The sequence below is a fragment of the Perissodus microlepis genome, chromosome 12, assembly GCF_051167445.1.
Source record: "Perissodus microlepis isolate ML-2025 ecotype Zambia chromosome 12, ASM5116744v1, whole genome shotgun sequence".
Classification (NCBI taxonomy): Eukaryota; Metazoa; Chordata; class Actinopteri; order Cichliformes; family Cichlidae; genus Perissodus; species Perissodus microlepis.
The window spans coordinates 1,818,927-1,836,577 of NC_140472.1; the positions used below are offsets into that span (position 1 = coordinate 1,818,927).

At 40.1% G+C, this 17,651-nt stretch overlaps 1 protein-coding gene across 3 annotated transcripts in view; it reads right to left on the reverse strand.

Annotated features, from left to right (window-relative positions):
* The window catches only part of adgrd2 (adhesion G protein-coupled receptor D2), a 54,843-nt gene that overhangs the window by 3,049 nt on the left and 34,143 nt on the right, over window positions 1-17,651 (reverse strand). For all 3 annotated transcript variants that reach the window (XM_084945425.1, XM_084945426.1, XM_084945424.1), the window contains 6 exons: window positions 16,353-16,473; window positions 8,567-8,608; window positions 8,397-8,450; window positions 8,156-8,303; window positions 1,337-1,395; window positions 1,216-1,246 (listed from right to left, as the gene is read on the reverse strand). In XM_084945425.1, coding sequence (XP_084801551.1) covers window positions 1,216-1,246; window positions 1,337-1,395; window positions 8,156-8,303; window positions 8,397-8,450; window positions 8,567-8,608; window positions 16,353-16,473 — 455 coding nt within the window. The remainder of the gene's footprint in view (window positions 1-1,215; window positions 1,247-1,336; window positions 1,396-8,155; window positions 8,304-8,396; window positions 8,451-8,566; window positions 8,609-16,352; window positions 16,474-17,651) is intronic.

A 17,651-nucleotide genomic window follows, 5' to 3' on the forward strand; every position in this document is an offset into this window, starting at 1 on the left:
AGATCACAGAAATCGCTGCTTCAGTGTGGAGCACCCACCATCAGGCCAGGGTTAAGGTTTCATGTGCACATAGAAACAAAGGTTTAATTACACACTCTTTCTACACGTCCGGTCAGTGTAATGGTAGGTAGACTTGTACCGACCGCTCAAGCTGCTTTAACTTTACACACCAATTACAGTTCATCTACGGGCTTCAGTATCTTGCCCAAGGACACTTAAAACTGCACACTGGAGGAACAAGGGGCAGGTTGTCCCCACATCAGGTAGTGCAGGGACAACCTGAACCAACTGATGAGCCACAGCTGTCCATAATTCTAAGCCACAAGGACAGTTGTTGGCTACTATACAACAACTGGATATTAAGTGGTCAACAATGCAATTTACTTCTCTGGTATTGACGCGACAAGGAGCTGACAGGATTTCACAGATTTCATTTATTTTATGACCCCCTGAAATCCTGTGATTGTCTGATTTTTGCACACTGTGATACATCCAGTTTGCCCGTCTGAAATGCAGAGCACCAAGTGAAGCCTGTGAGCGAGTTCAGGCATACATCGTTTACACTCACATGCACCCACTCCTCGTGTCATATACCAAATATATCCTCCCTGTCAGGCAGACTACCTGAGCCTGGTGCTTCAATGCTCCTACACTCATGTGCGTTTGAACCCAGATGCCAAGCCGACTGTATTCCTCTTCTGTAATATAGTAATCAAATTTCACATAGTACTCAAAACTAATGATTCTATGTTTGGACACACAGTTTAAATGATCCCAGCAACAGACTTCAAATCAATTCAACTCAAAAATATTCATATTTTCAACAACTGCTGTTTGCTGTTTTTTTCAGAGAGGGTGTCTCTGTGTGAAGAAGAGCTCCTGCTGCTGTTTACTGTGCAGTTCAGTCACTGCTGCTCACATCAGACCAAAACAACTCGTGGCCTTTAATTCAGTCGTTCCACTTCACTGTTCACCTGCTGCCCTGCATTGCTGTGTTTGCTGTCAGTTTGTAATTATTTATTGCTGCTTCTCCTTAATTCTGACTTTCAGCTCGGTGCCACTATTTCAGCTCATCATGTTTGATACTTTCTCCTTTTCCTCACAAGTTCTCTTTACCTCATTTTCTCTGTTCTGCTGTTGAACTTGTGGTGTGAACGTAAAGCAACAAATTCCCAACCAACTCAAACACAGTATCGGGGGATTTTAGCTCTGTACCTGATGGCTTGAACCCCGTCAGCTGTACCACCTGTTAACGACAAAAACACGATACATTCTTAATTAGTCAGCAGATGTAATAGAAAACATTATGTATTGATAATGCTTACACATGACTTACTTGGTTTCCGGATCCTGGGTTCAAAAAGAAACTCACAAAGCTCTCCTTTCTGAAACTCTCTGCAAGCACAAAATACACCTAATTGTATTTAAACTTTGCATTTGTCTTTGAGGACACACACAGTTGCTTATGCAAGGCCAAAGTAGTCTTATAAGCACATCACAGTACAAAGGAAGCTTTATAAAACACAGAGAGAATGAAAAATGCAAACAATTTGAATGACAAAAGAGCATTATGAGAATTTTCATGGAGAACTTTTTTCTTTTGTTTCTGCCTCTGTTTATTAACAATGAAGCGTTTAATCACTGCTTATGTCAGCAGGACAGATGGGATCAACTCATCTATGAAAAGAGCCGAGTCTGAAGCACACTATTATAACGTATCATTCATTTAATCATCATGGCCAGGGGTCGGCAACCTTTCTGATGATGAGCGCATCTAAAATTCCCCCAGAAGTCAATGTGCCATATGATTGCATAAGCAATAAATTTAATAACGCTCTATATGAACAGTTACACACTATATAGAACAACTTTATAGGATTATATTTGTTTGCAGATGTTGGCAGCTGTCAGCGAATAGTTATCAGCTATTTGGAAACAAAAAAGACTTTTTATTCATAACAGCAAATGAACTGTACAACAGAAAATACAAATGCTATTTATGGTCTCCTCACAACAATGATAAGAAAAACAAACTGGGCCAATATGACATGTTTGTTAATACAGAGACACACATGTTAATGTGATCTCTGGTCTCCCACTCAGAGACACAGGTCTCCGAGTGTCCAGCATTCAGACGGCTGCCTGAGGACTCATGTGAGAGAAAATCTGCTCACACAGACATGTAGAGCCAAATACTGTCAATAAGGCCTCTGCAATGTTCTGAAGACAGTTAAACCTGTCAGGTAGTGATGTCCAGCAGGTGAACATGCAGCTCCATGAACACACACAGCTGTGGATTCCAGCTGCTTCGTAGTTCTGCAAACTCTGACCCCACAGAGTCGAGCTTTTCAGTTCAATCAGCTGCATTTCAATGTCCTCTGTGTCCAACCAGTTAATGTGAGACAAATCCAGCTGCTCAATAAAGCTTTCTGGTTTGAATCTGGTTGAATCTGTTAGTTGGGGTTGTTAGCTAACATACTGTCATTAAGAAGCAGCACAGCGAATGTGTCTATGCGAGCTAATTTGCGATGTGCAAAGTGATAAACAAACAAGAGAGTAAAGCTGATCAGCTGATCATTGATCAGTTTCATGATTGAAGTAGCAACAGGAGAGGGAGGGGGGATATGGAGGACCACAAGAGCCACGCGCATCAAAATAAAGAATTCTGTGCTTAAATAATGAATTGTACGATTCTGCATTTGTAAATTCATTTTTGAATTCCAATTTAATAAACTTCATTTCAAAAACCATTTTCGAATTGCAGTTTAATATTAAGTGATTTTCAAAATGCTTTTTAAAATGGCGATTCCACTCCTCATTTCAAAATCCATTTCCCTTTCCTGTTTGCTCAGGGATTAATTTTTGGATTAGCAGTTGGATTAACAATTTAGCTGCTATTCAAATTAGCCACATCGTGGGATGTAAGGAGCTCTCTGATTGGTTGGTCAGACACAGGCTGTCTGCCAGCCTGGATTTTTCTAGCTCATAGCTTCGCCCTGCTACGAAGCCTGTGTGCTTGTACAAAGGCCGTTCAGCCTCGGGATTTACACTCGGCTCGACACGGATATGTGAAGAATGAAGGGACCCTGCAGCGAAACGGAGAGCTCAACCTCTGAGTGAGTGCCTGTTTTCGCAGTCTGACCACCTGTGAAGGTAACGTGCTAACATGGCTAACGCTAGCATCACCGCACGTAGCCCCGTTATTTTAAGGTCATCTTAGTTTATGAAAGTTTTACGTCGCAGCTGTACGAGCTAGCTACGTGTTGTGTAAGCTGCTGTGCTCTTCACAAATAAAGCTGGAAGCAGCTCAGACTATTAGAACCAGCACTGAGGCCTGTTACATTTATAGTGTTAGAGCAACGGCTGCAGCCTACAGCCTTTAAACTAGCGATTAAAATGCTGACAGTAAACCCGTCAGTCCAGATGTTACCACATTACTTTGTGATACTTAAGAGTTAAAACAACTGAGACAGGCTGATTAAAATAACAGCTGTCAGTTCTCTCATTCCTTATATCAAGACTGGAGATCACACTACTGATTTCAGTTCATTTAATATGTGAGTGCACAGATTCATTCTCAACTGGACATAAACGATGATCAAAGGTTGTATATATGATGAAGTCATCAAATCCCAGCCTCTAACACAGTGCGCTGAATCTTAGCTTTGAATGTCCAGTATATTCTAATCAGTGCAATGTAAGCATTCACTGAACCTACAGTATTTACACCTGTGTGGCAAATGTGTGGTAAAGACACAGATAATGAAATTTAATTATTAATACAATATACATCATGAGAAACGAAGCTGAAATTGATTGAGTTTAATACTTTTCTCTGTATGCTCTGTGATTTTAAAGGCCTTAAATTCTGTGATATATACTGTAAAGGATTTTCACAGAGTAGTTAAATCACTGCTGATAGTCTGGTTGTTTATATTTTCACGTTTTTGTGTCTGTAGGGCTGTTTGATGACGATTTGGACTCCTCTGGGAGATGAGGACACACCCACATCTGTTCCATACTGCAGCCATTGATGCTGTTACAGCTCTGAGTCAGCTTTGGGGCATCAGACGCACACACTGGAAAACCAGCACCTGGACTTCATGCAGGAGAGACTGCATGAAGTTTTTATCTGATGTAAAATGTATAGTAATCATACATATACCAACAAGACTGTACATCACTGTCACCACAGCGTTTGTTTTCATTCAAAGGCTTTATGGCTTTAATACCTGGGGGGCCGGTCTCTAGTCAAAATGCCCGGGCCGATGTTTTGTCCCAGTGCAGCCCTGGACACGACACGCAGTGAATTAATCTGAGAAGGTGCATTCAAAAATAAATGGCCGGGCCAGCGGTGCACATCGCAAATTAGCTCGCATAGACACATTAGCTGTGCCGCTTCTTAATGACGGCATCTTAGCTAACAACCCCAACTACCAGATTCAACTTCTAATTGGCTAAAAATAACTTAGCCTACCGGTGAGAGGGACGTTGCTAGCTGACAGTTTTTTTCAAGCGATGTTGAAATTTCCACATTCCAACACTTCAAATGCTTCAGCAGCTGTCCGCTCAGCGCAGCATCAGCACCGCGGAAATACACGGATACGTCCATAGATTCGAGACAGATAAAACCAGAAAGCTTTAATGAGCAGCTGGATTTGTCTCGCATTAACTGGCTGGACACAGAGGACATGCGCGTGGCTCTTGTGGTCCTCCATAGGGGGAGAGAATGAGAGGAGAAGAAACAGCTGTGCAGCAAAGACACAGAATAAATCCAGCTTTGCGTCTATTTTTATTCTAGCTGAAGTCCGGGACAAACTGTTCCTTTTCAGCTCAATATGAAACGCGTAATATTGTCTCTGAATACGAGACGATTCCGTTTTTTACGGGACGGTTGGCAACTCTACTAACTAACCTTATGAATAAAATAAAGTTCACTATCAGTAACATCATAGCACCCACCCAGCTGTATAGAAACTCCGTCATGCTAGCTAGTAGCAGTACTAGCACAACGAAAATAAACTCCACCTAAACTTGGTTTATATCTGACCCAGATAGACTGCAGGTCATAACTTCTCACCTGAAGTTCACCTGACACTCGGACCGGCGGCCGCCTCAGGTCTCTCCTCCTCCTGCCTCCCCTTTCCCTCATCCACCCACTGGCCTCTGTGGAAGCTCCACCACAGCCACCACCAAATAACTGACTTATTTTTACACATCGGCCAGCATCTGGCCAATCCACCACCTTTTATTATTTATACCGTTACAAAACAAAAAAAATCATCAGCCCATAAAAACGAAAAATCACGCCCGATGACCAGTCCAACTATGGTCGCGCCATCAGTTAACCCTTCGCGTGCCCAGGGTTGCCGACCCCTGATCATGGCTAATAACTTCTGAGGGAAGTCTTGTTCAGAGATGACGACCTTCAGTGACCTGAAATATGGAGAATAGATTTTTCTTGTGGTTTTTAATGACCTGCTGAAGGTTGGTCCAGCATCCCTGTCAGGACTGTTTGAAAATGTTGTTTTAGATGATTTACATCACAAACATTACAGAACATATTCTTTGGCACTGATATAGTGATGCAGCAGTCACAGCAATGTGAGCAGTTGTCTTTTAACCCAACATGTTCATAAATGATGCTGACTCAGTGCATTTAAATACGCTGCTGAGGTGTCTTTCACAAACATCGACGTAACAATCTGGGCAAGAGACTCAGCGTTTCACATCACAGACAGCTCGTCATCTCTAATAGAATATTTGAAGCAAACATGCTTTTTTTCTTGACCTTAACTCAAGTTAAGGTCAAGATATACTCAATCTCATATTGAGTATATTAGAAAGAAGATGGTTAAAAGCATTTATATTTTGGGAAATGTAAGAGATTTATTAGATTATAAAACAATGCGCATTTTATATTTTTCATTGTTTTTCTCATATTTTAGTTACTGTGTTGAAGTTTGGGGGAATACATATGAGAATACTATAAAACCTCTAAACTTATTACAGAAGAAAGTGATACAAATGATTCATAATGTTAAATATAGAGAACATACAAATAAATTATTTATAAAATCAAAATTATTAAAATTAGGAGATTTAGTGAAATTACGGACACTATTAATTATGTTTAAGGCTAAAAATAATATTTTGCCCTTTAAGTTACAAAGAGTATTTTTAATGTGTTCAGGGGGAGAAGATAGCAGAAGGAAATTTTATTTTAAGCATCAGTTAGCTAGGACCACACAAAGATTAATGAGTCCAACGGTTAGGGGTATACGACTGTGGAACTCTCTTCATTATAATTTAAAGAATTGTATAAGTTTACATTGTTTTAAAAAGTGTTACATGCTTAAAACGATAACTCAATATGAAGAATGCAAATGAAATTGGAGTTCATTGAAAAAGGATCCATTATAATTTTTTGTTTTATTTATTTTAATTTTATTTTTCTCCTTGTTACTATGTGGAGTGCTATATTCTGATTGTAAATTTGTTGTTTGGTTTGGGTTAGGACCGGAGAGAAATGTTAATATTAGTTTGTTTCCTGATTTTTGGTGCCCACTTGTAATATAAGTTGGATTGTAGATAGGGGGCAGGGTTTAATAAGAATATTTTCTTCTTCCGGCTCCTTTTCACACATGGTTGTAGTGCTTTATTGATAGAAAGTGTGGTTGGTTTGTTTGATCTGTTGTACCAAGTGTGAAATAAATAAATGAGAATGAGAATGAGTTAGTTTTTATTTATATAGCTCAATTTCCCAACAACAATCATCTCAATCATCATAGCAGGGAGGAAGAACTCCACTGAACCAAGCACATAAGGAAGTTATCATGCTTCTACAGGTTGATGGTCCCCTGATTTAGCCCTAACAGGGGACCATGTTAGGGATTGGGTTAGCTGACCAGAGGGGCCGATGGCGCGATATGGCAGCCTCGCCTCTGTCAGTCTGCCCCAGGGCAGCTGTGGCTACAACTGTAGCTGCCATCACCAGTGTGTGAATGTGAGAGTGAATGAATAGTGGAATTGTAAAGCGCTTTATAAACGCAATCCCTTATTATTATAACAAGTTCTATGATAACAAACTCACTCATATTCACATCCACGCCTGGATGAGTTTTCCAGAATCATTTTGATATGAAATGTTTCTAAATGTCACAGTGTTGTTACTGAGTTTGTGCCTTCGTCCAAATACTGAACTAAGTCACCTAACTAACCTTCTAGTTTGCTTAATGTGTGCATTAAAGTACATATCTTGGTTATAAATCAGACTCATTATTCTTCTAGAGGTGAAAAATAACTCGTGCAGGACTTTTTGTCTTCAAAACATGCCTTTAGTTTAACTGAAGGATTTGCAGATAAATATAACTGCACCACAATAATACTTCATTCAATGTTTTCTTATGATAATATTCACAATGGCCAAAAGTCAGTTGATGATGGATGCATCACATCCACAGCATCTGATAAGTCAGAAGGATGGGTGATTTATTATAGTTCCCACAATAACAGTTTTTGTAACTCACAAAGACTCATAACACTGAAGCTGGATCAAGGTGATGTTTTCTTGCTGTCTCCAGAGGAGGCAGCCACTGTGTAGTCATGGTGTTCACAGAAATATCATTCAGCTATACTGCAGTGGGATTGCTTCATCAGATAGGGTCATAATCAGATTAATTTTGTGTTTTGCATTGGGTGATAAACCTGTTGAGTCATAAATGTATAAAGAGTGATAAAAAAGTTATCTAACTTTTTTAATCAGCCAAAGCCCAACAATAAGACAATTATGGTGATTGTGAGGCAAATATACAGGCGGGTCTATACGCATTTAGGTAACCAGAAAACATGTAGATGCTAATAATCACTGTCTGTTTCATGGAGTTTGCAAAAAGTTTTTTTGAGATTGCTCCGCCCACCTCACCCACCTCTTTATTCAGTTTTGTTCTCAGTATCTGAAACTGTGTTGGGGTGAGAGCACACTGGGCAGTTTGCTCTGGGTCATTACTTATTGCACTGTACATCTGACCAGTGCTGCAGCATTTGGCTGAATCTGAGCCTTCTTCTAACAGCAGACACATGATCAATAAACTCCAATCAGTGTTCTTAACAAAATGTGTGATATTTGAGTGAGGAGCACATCACGTCAGCTCACCGTTCTTGATGACCATGGATGTGGAAGTAGTGCCGGCAGGTACAGACGTCTCACTGGTCTCAGGGCTGGAGGTCGTCGGTAGGCTGTGGCCCCAGGAAGTGATCGGGGTCCTCTGAGAAGGTAGGAAGCTGGTTGGCTGGGAGCAGTTCTGCCAAAACATCACAATCCAGTCCATATTTCAGTCCACTTTTCTGAAGAGGGAATTTATTTTCTGTCCCGATGGATCCTTCTGCCCACTCACCGTGAAAGATAAGGCCTTTCTCTTTTCTTTGATCCTCTTTATGGCATTCCTCACCTAAATGAGAAGCAGTCTTTACACCCACTGATTTGTCCAAAAGGCTTGCAGCCTCACATAATGCACAAGGATGTGCTCTGATTTTGCAGGACAAAAGCTGGACTGAACGCATTTACCTCACTGTTGTAAACAGCATAGACTAAGAAGATGTACAGACCCTGTGGAGAGAAGAGAGGTGCACTAAGAAGCACGTATGAAGACAGAAAAGAATCATCTCCATTCATACTTTCACTGACTATATGGATTTCACCGCTCTGTTTTGTAACCTCGCTCAAACAAAGCTTTCATGCTGTGGTACCGTCATTCGATGCGGTTTTCTACTCCCGACAAGAGCTGCAGTTAGAGTCAGCAAATTTCAGCTTCAGCTCAACTGAACGCAATACTACAAATTTTAGAGCTGCATTTCATGGCTCCCCAAAAAGCTGATTCTGTTCATGTGGACGTAGAAACGATTCATCACTCATCCAAGTGACGTCTTCAGTCTCAGCTGCAGGTTTCCTCAACCTGATAAACAGCACTGTTCATTGATCAGTGCCCATGAGTACCATTCACAGAGAGTTGGGCTGCAACACAACACGGTGGAAAGTAATCAGATGTTGTGCTAATAATGTAACAATAGGGTAAAATATAATAATTACATGTAAAATACTTCAGGCTGTATAGAAATACTTACTGAGATGTGTGACCACTAACCATGTCATATATTAACTTGTCCAAGTGACCCCAGTCACATAGCCCTAGATCGTCAGTGACAGCTGGTCACCACCTATGTATTACCCAGCTGGCACAACCCTTTTTGTGATTGCTTTGGTTGCTCCAATAGTGCTGCAATTGTAGTTTGAATGGAAGTGATGGACTCTACAAACACTGTCCAGGTTCTCTCAGTTGTAGTGAAACTTTGAAAAATGTGACACAAACTGGAAATGGAGATTAATCGCCTTCAAAGTAAAAGCTGTATCTTCTGAAAAATGCCTGCAAAGGCAAAGCTTCTCCATCTCCAGTCTGTGTCACACTTTTTCAGTTGCATTGCTGCTCAGCAAGTGTTTGCAGACAAACATGCAACTATGGGGAATGAGCCAGCAATCAGAACAATACCTACAAGGTTTTTACTGCAGCACCTTGCAATGGCTTTCACCCAGCAAAGACAGCACCCTCCAGAAACCACTGCCAAGCAGTAACCAGTATTAGTATCACATCCACTATGGCAGACAACTACTGATGATGTGATGTGAGAACTCAACAGGCTGGATTCACAGATTTTGAATTCTGTCAGAATGAGGCTGTCAGACGCCCAAATCAGAAATAAAATAAAATCCTCAGCAAAGAATTCCTCTTCTTCATAATAACTCCACTTTATAAGCATTTTGAATGTAAGCATTCATTATCCATCCTGTGTACAACACACCCACCACCCCTCCTCTTCAACTATCCAGCCTTGCGTGTCTCTTACTTTGTCTCCAGCCTGAGCTGACAGCCTCATTACCCTTATTACTCCCAAAGACAATGTTAGCATCTCCCATCTTTTTGTTGTGCAACTCTGTCTAAACCAGACGTTGACTGATCTCACTAGCATGTTGTGAAGCTCTCCTTGCACTCTTCCTCCACCTTCATTACTTCTGCTTCTTGCATCTTCACCGTTACACCTGTTGCCTTCCCATTCACACACATATATATTCTGTCTTCTGCTCCCGACATACATTCCCCTTCTCTACAGAGCATACCTCCACATTTCCAGGTTTTCCCCACCTGCTCCCTACTCTCACTGCAGATCAGTGTTGTCTAATAACATCATAGTCACAAAGAGTCTCCTGCCTGACCTCATCTGTCAGCTTGTCCAGCAACATTTAATCTTTGCCCTCACTTGCTGCTTCTTCTTTAATCCTAAAGGTACGCTAACGACTGTGCTGATAGCACCTTGCAGCCTCCTGCACCTTCTTCGGGATGTAGTACACCTGTGGGCACCCTCCTCCTCTCTTATATTTCACTCTGTGAGTTCAGCACAGCCCTTTCAATCCTTGTCAGGAAGCCCACTACCATCTATCCTTCCACATTCCTTTTCCTAATGCCAAACCTACTCAACACCTCGTCGTCACCTTCGCTCTGTTCACCTTTATACCAACTGAAGTGTGCTCCAATTACAACTCCAATTAAGACAGCAGTAACACAGTATCAGCTGGCGACGTGTTGGCCCAAACCACTGCAGGTGTTCGTTGCTAACCTGGGCCCGATGGATCCTGTTTGATTTGCCCTTTCTGATGCAAACCTCCCAGTTTCTCCAGGCCTGGGACCAGCATTGAGAGTACACTGGTTTGTGGTTCCCCATGGCTGGCTTCTGTTATGCTAGGTCTTTATTATTGTTAATAATTTTTTTTCTAGTTAAATTATTGCGTTTGTGTGCAAAAATAAGCATGTTCTGTGTGAAATAGCTCTTACTAAAACCTTTGTGTTCTTAATAGTATTTTAAGTACATATGTCCAACATGTCTTTAGTTCTTAATTTTTTTTGATTATGAAAGCAAATGTAATTTTACTAAAAATTATTATTAAGTTACTTTTGTTCTCAGGTCATAGTTAAAAACTACAGTGTGTAAAATGAATGATAAATGTAAACTGAGATGTTGTGAAACATTTAAATACTGCAGTCAGTTCATTGTATGATTAATAGGTAACTGGCTTGAATGGTTCAACTACTGAACTGGACAGTGTGTGAACATTTATTAATTCATCAACGTTATTTGTTTTCCAATGTTTAAAAAGGATCTAGAAACAGAAGAAATCCACATGATGTTAAACATGTTGTGTCTTTTCCTTGAGTAAAACTTTTAATTTCAGACTTTGCTGAAGGTGCAGAAGACATGCAGTCTCATAAATGCTCATGTAAATACAAAGAGATGGGAATATAGTAGCTATACTGCTGTACTATAGCTACTGTACCCCCCTCCACCATAACCTGCAGTGTGTCTAACCTCAAATGATATGTTATTATTCTTTCTCTCTACACCCTTGTTTTTTCTTTTTGTGGAAAGAAGAAGAAGACAGGCTGGCCCAGCATCCTCCTCCTACCTACATGAGGAAAAACTCCTACTGTAGTGTTATCTGCCCTCAGCTGGACACTGGCAGTAAATCTAAATTAACTAGCAGCTCTCTGAGGGTCACCCAGGGGCTAGCTCATTTTGATTAATTAAAGACCTGGGAAGGGCAAAGAGGGGTGGGAGGTTTAGGAAAGGACAAGAGAAGAAGGAAGGAGGCAGAGAGGGAGAGATGCACAGAAAGCTTTAAGAATAACAGAGCCAGTGTGTGGAAAGTGGGACGTAAGGATGAATGTGAGAGAGGAACTGAGTACTGTGTTATCAGGAGAGCTCGAAGTAGATGTGGTATGACCTGTGGTTCAAAGTACTGACTGCCACCTCCCACACACACACACACACACGCACACACACACACACACGCACACACACACACACACGCACACACACACACACACACACACGCACATAAACAGAACACAAAGACATATTAAAGTATTTTGTGGTGAACTGCTGCAGCTTGGTGGTGGTGCACTTTTAGAGCTCAAGTCAGTGATGTCATTTCCTGCATCGTCATGATTCTATCAGATAAACAAAACTTGTCTTCTGTCAGCACTAAGATATATAAACATCTGCCAAAAGTTCTTCAAACCAACTACTTGTTGAAGTTCAGTGATATAGGAGGTTTCTCCAGCATCACACACACACGCACGCACGCACGCACACACACACACACACACACACACACACACAACAACAGCAGATATCACAGCAAAAAATAAAAAATCATATTACTACTAAAATACTGATACTAATGACTACTGAGAGAAAGTTGTTCATTGTGACCTGGTGAATGTTGAAAAATATAAATATGCCCGTATGGAAAAGATATTTATAAATCTTCTGAAGTTTGTATCTGTCTTGTGTGAAACTTGTATGAAAAGCATACAAGAGTGAAAACAGATAAAAGATCCCTTGAAAAATTATATAAATGAAACTTGTATGTTTTGGATACTTACTAAAACAATATATGAAAGTGGCCACTTTCATGAGTGAATCATATAAGCCTTATATGAGTCACTATATGAAGTAGAGATGGCACGATACCACTTTTTTATGTCCGATACCGATACTGATATCATACATTTGGATATCTGCCGATACCGATATGAATCCAATATAGTGTGTTTTTTAATCAATAAAACTGTTTTTTTAATATCTTGCTGCTTTTTGTATAAGTTCATACTCAAGTTAAAAAACAACAACAACAACACTAAAGCTATTCTGTTATACCTGTATGTAAAAAACAAAACAAAACACTGCACCCAAAATATTTCATAGATCAGCAACACTGATCAATCTAATAAAGTTAAACCTGCTCCATCCTCCCTATTCTGGTATTTTAAAGAGTACTTAGCAGAAATATTAAGCAACCTAACTAATAGGGTTGCAAACTCCCAGCAAAAGAAAATAGGAAACCACCCTCCACCTCATGATGCTTAATCGACGTAATCAACTTTAATTTGATGCAGGGTGAAAAAAATTCACAGAAATAAATTATTTTTCAAGAATAATTAAATAGATTCAACATCTTTCTTCAACAGAATTGCAGAATTCACAGATGGTACCTTCCCAAAGGAAAAAGTACTACAGCTTACTAGGGTATATTAGACTTAACAGTTACTATATACAGTAATGGACTTCTATACATTTTACATCAGATTAAAACTTTGGGTGTAAGATTCAGATAATTATTAAATAATTAAAAGCTAGATATTTTAAATGAGAATAAGAAAGAAAAGTATGTCTTTGTGCCCCCTTTTCCCTGTTCATGCCCTATCGGCCCCCCTGGCTAAACTTTGCTAGATCCGCCCCTGCACAGTTACCAGCCGTCAGCTGCGTAGAAAAAGATCCTGGTGTAGAAAGTAATAAATAAATTCTAACAACAGCTTATCAAGCTTAAACGTGCTGCTGTTGTTCAGCCGCTGGTTTCCTCTTTCTGGTGAGAAGTGGGCCAAAAACTAAGAAGAGAGACGATCAGCTGATCATTGATCAGTTTCACGATTGAAGTAGCAGCAGGAGGGAGAGAGAGAGGCAGTTGCTCTATATTCGGTTGTTAAGCTTAACGTGGGAATGCTTTACAAACATTCAGAGATGAACTTACACACTTGCTTTACTTCTCTCTGGGAAAACTTCCTCGGAGATGAAATGTTTGCTAGCAGGCTACAAATACACACAGGCGCTCTATCACGTGACCACACTGCTCCAACGTGCTACGGTTATGAGCCGAGTTACGCCGTGTAGCAAGTTATGTGGGGTGCTTTTTTGATATTTAATGGATCGATTACATTTTTTATTTCTCTCCGATATCCGATCCAGTAATTTAGGTCAGTATCGGACCGATACCGATACGTAATATCGGATCGGTCCATCTCTAATATGAAGTAGGCCACATCTGATGCAAGTCTTTTATAAGTTTATTCTATTTCTTTTCCATATGGGGAGCAACTCAGTGGCACCATGATCCTGTATGCACTGTTTTTATGTATTTATTTTTTCCATGCACTATCTTGAAACTACTCTGTTAAACAACGCTGCAGATGCTTGAAATTCTGTAAAGGCCTGTGCTGGAGATGTATCTGTGGCTGCATTCTCTTATGAAAGCTGATATTTGAGGTATAACTGGGGTTAATCTTATTAGATATAAGTCCCTGTAGCAGTTATGAAGAAATGGAGCCTGCAATGCTATTTTTTCTTCTTTCTCCCGTAGTGTGGATGTTTTCTGTCCCCTTACAACCTTCTTCTCTTTTCCCTTCTCTTCCCTTTACTCCTAACTCGAGGCAGATGGCTGCTCCACCATTAGCCTGGTTCTGCTGGATGTTTTTTCCTGGTGCTTGCTCATAGGTAATTATCTGATTGTTGGTGTTTCTCTCTCATGAATTGGCTTGAACTGAAAGGCAGCCTGATTGCTCATCTCTGTTGCAGGTACTTGTTGGCTTTGGTTGGCATACAGTCAGTTTTAATGCCATACTGCTTTTTATTGCTACAAACTGTATGTTAGGTTATACGTCTATTGTCCAAATGACTGAAGAATGTACGTATAAGGACATCACTGTATCAATAATGTGATTGTAATGTGATTTCACATTACACAATACTTCTGACATTATATACGTATGCTGTCTTTGGGAGTAGTGTTAAAAAGATGGCATACATTGTCATTGCTATGCAGATCATATCCAGCTTTATTTATTCAGACATGTCTGCAGTAACATTATTATGTTATCGCCTGGATCTCAGTCCCGCCTTCAATAGAAGGTTATTCTCATTTGAGCCCCGCCTGCTTATGAGTCTGCATGTGGCGTTCTCATTTATCATCAAACCTGACAATCGCCCTAAAACTCCTTCACTTCATGCAGAACACTGCAGGCTTACATGTGCTTCCTACAGTTTCCTAGAGTACAATGAGAGGCTTCAGCTATCAGGCCCCTCTACTATGGAACCAGCCCCCAGTTTGGATTATAGTTGTATTATTGTAGGGGCAACTGTTGATGTGATGCAGCACTTCTTGAATACAAGTGAATTGAATTGAGTTGAACTGGATTTGGTCTTTAGGATTAAAATGAGTCTTTTCGATAAAGCTTATGATTGAAGTGAAACTGAATCCCCTGGTGTGGTGCAATAGACTTCTGAGAGGCTTCCCATGATGCACTGAGCATTTCTTCTTCACTCATCACTTTTCAGGCTCTGTGTGTTTATACACCACTACTGTACTGAATTTTAATAGAGGTGGTATTCTCCGCTGTTGTGCTGGTTACACTAACATGTATAGTCACAACATCACAGCACTGGATACACTTCACTATGCAGCTGCTAACCAAGAAGGTGGAGGAAGACTGAACCACTGGAAGAGGCTGGGGTTCTTTGTTTCCCTCTTTACAACAAAAAAAACAAAAAAATGCTTTAAACCTTTTTTAATACATTTAATCATTTTAACAGTAAACCTTTTTGACAAAAGTAACCAAGTAATTGATTGCTTGAATACCTAATTCAATCCATTCAAGTGAAAAGGCCGCCCGAATGAGCCAATGGGAGATTCTTAAACATTTATTGGGTGTTCAAAGACTTTCCACACTACACAACACATTCACCAATTCACGAACACATCCATATTGCACTTTATTCTATGCACTTTTTAAATTTTTTTAATCACACCCACTCACTGACTGATGCACCTGGAGCTACTCTCAGTATAGAATTGTTCCCTTGAAAACTCAGATTGGAGAAGCTGAGGTTCAAAGCACTGACATTCCAGTTGGTAGATAACCCCCAATACATAAGCAACTGTAATGTTGCATTAATTATGATTAATAAAACACAAATGTTACTTTTCACAAGACAGTCTACATTTACACCTCTGCTTTCTAACCATATTGTTATCACAAAACAACCAATACTTGTTATTGTCTCTTTGTTGTATCATTTGAAGTATGCGGTTATCTGAGAGCATCTCATTGGGCAGTTACCTTCAGGGAGTCCTCAGTGCTGTTTGGTCCAAACACCTCTGTGGTGTGTTTTATTAATGTTTCATCACGCTGAGCTTGTGTATTATATGTTTCTGTATGCCATTTACTCATTTAAGAGCCTCTCCTGTAGATGAAATGTGCACGTCATAAAGCCAGAAGTGTAGCTTTTGGCATCAAAAGTCTAAATGAATGATGTAATTTGAATTCTCCTCTCTGAGTAAATCAAGAAGAAAGATTATATATCACATCGACACATTGTCTAAATGAATACAATTCAGCTGCTGTTTTGTTTCCCTTTGCAAGTAACCACTAATATTACAGCAATATGCAAAGAGCTGGGGCTTTGCTTACCTGGAAGGAGTTGAGAGCAATGAAAATATAAGCAACTACCACAGACAGATGGACAAGCACGCCACACAGCCAGGTCAGACCCAGGACAGGCAGCAGGATCAGAACTGGACGGGTCACAGCCCTGCAAGCACACATGTACATGAAACATCCATGAACACCGGGTGTGTACAAAGATGAGCTCGAGGTCTCACACCTATGAAAGAAAACTTCACCTTGTGTTGATTCCTGAGTACTTTTCTTTCTCTTTGTTAATCCTGTTATAAAACTTGAGGACAGACAGAAGGAACGAGCAGAGCGGAGTTTTCAAGTTATTTTGATGACATTTTCTTCTCAGATATTTCCTCCTTGAATTCTCATCAAAGATCTCTCCACAGCTAAAGATTTTACCGCCTACCACAGTCGTGCTCCTGTTCCTTTGCAATCTTTCTTTCAATGATCCCGGTGCTTATACGGCCAATAACCATTTCACGGGGCAAGGCAGAAGAGGTTGCCTTTGTTCAAACCACTATTGTTGTCACACTGCTGCACCTGGGTAGAGAGATTGAGTTTTCAGACTACACTGTGTCTGCAAGGACAAAGCCAACACTCTCTTCCCTTTTATTTTTGAAAGTCGTTTTCCCTCTAATCTCCTCAATTGACGTAACACTGGCACAGACTTTCAGTCTGTTTGTGAGGGAACGAAGAGACAGCGAGAGCGAGAGGGGGAACAGCTTTGGGCTGAGATAAAAAGGAAGAGAGCTGCTTGATGCTGGGTTGAAGCATTTTGTTTACCTGAATCTGAAATTATCAGGTAAAATATGTGAGATCCCAGTTTCTCCTTCAGACAGCAAGACTTTCTAATTTTAATATTTTGACCTGTGCATTACCCTCTGACAAGCACATTACTGAAGAATGCCCACACACTCTACATATAAAATATCTACAGGTACATGTAGATGTGCATTAAATAATAATTTATTCCCTACCTGTAATGGTTTTAACATCTTAACCAATTTTTAAAGAATATCTGCTTATTTGGAAGCAGAAAACTGACATTTATAGGATGTAATGGGAAATATATTTGCACTGTTTAAAAAAGTAACGTTTATTTGGGCCTAAAACAAAAGACACACCTTAAACCGGTCGATGATGAAAGAGTGGATATTAAGGGGGTAAACATCAAATGGTTTGGATTCATTTTGTCCAGAAAATGAGAACCCGACTGTGTCTGAAATAATATTTATGTAAAAAACAACAAAAACTCACCACAGATCTGCATTTTAACAGGAAAAGAAAAAAAGATATTGTAGCAGAGCTACT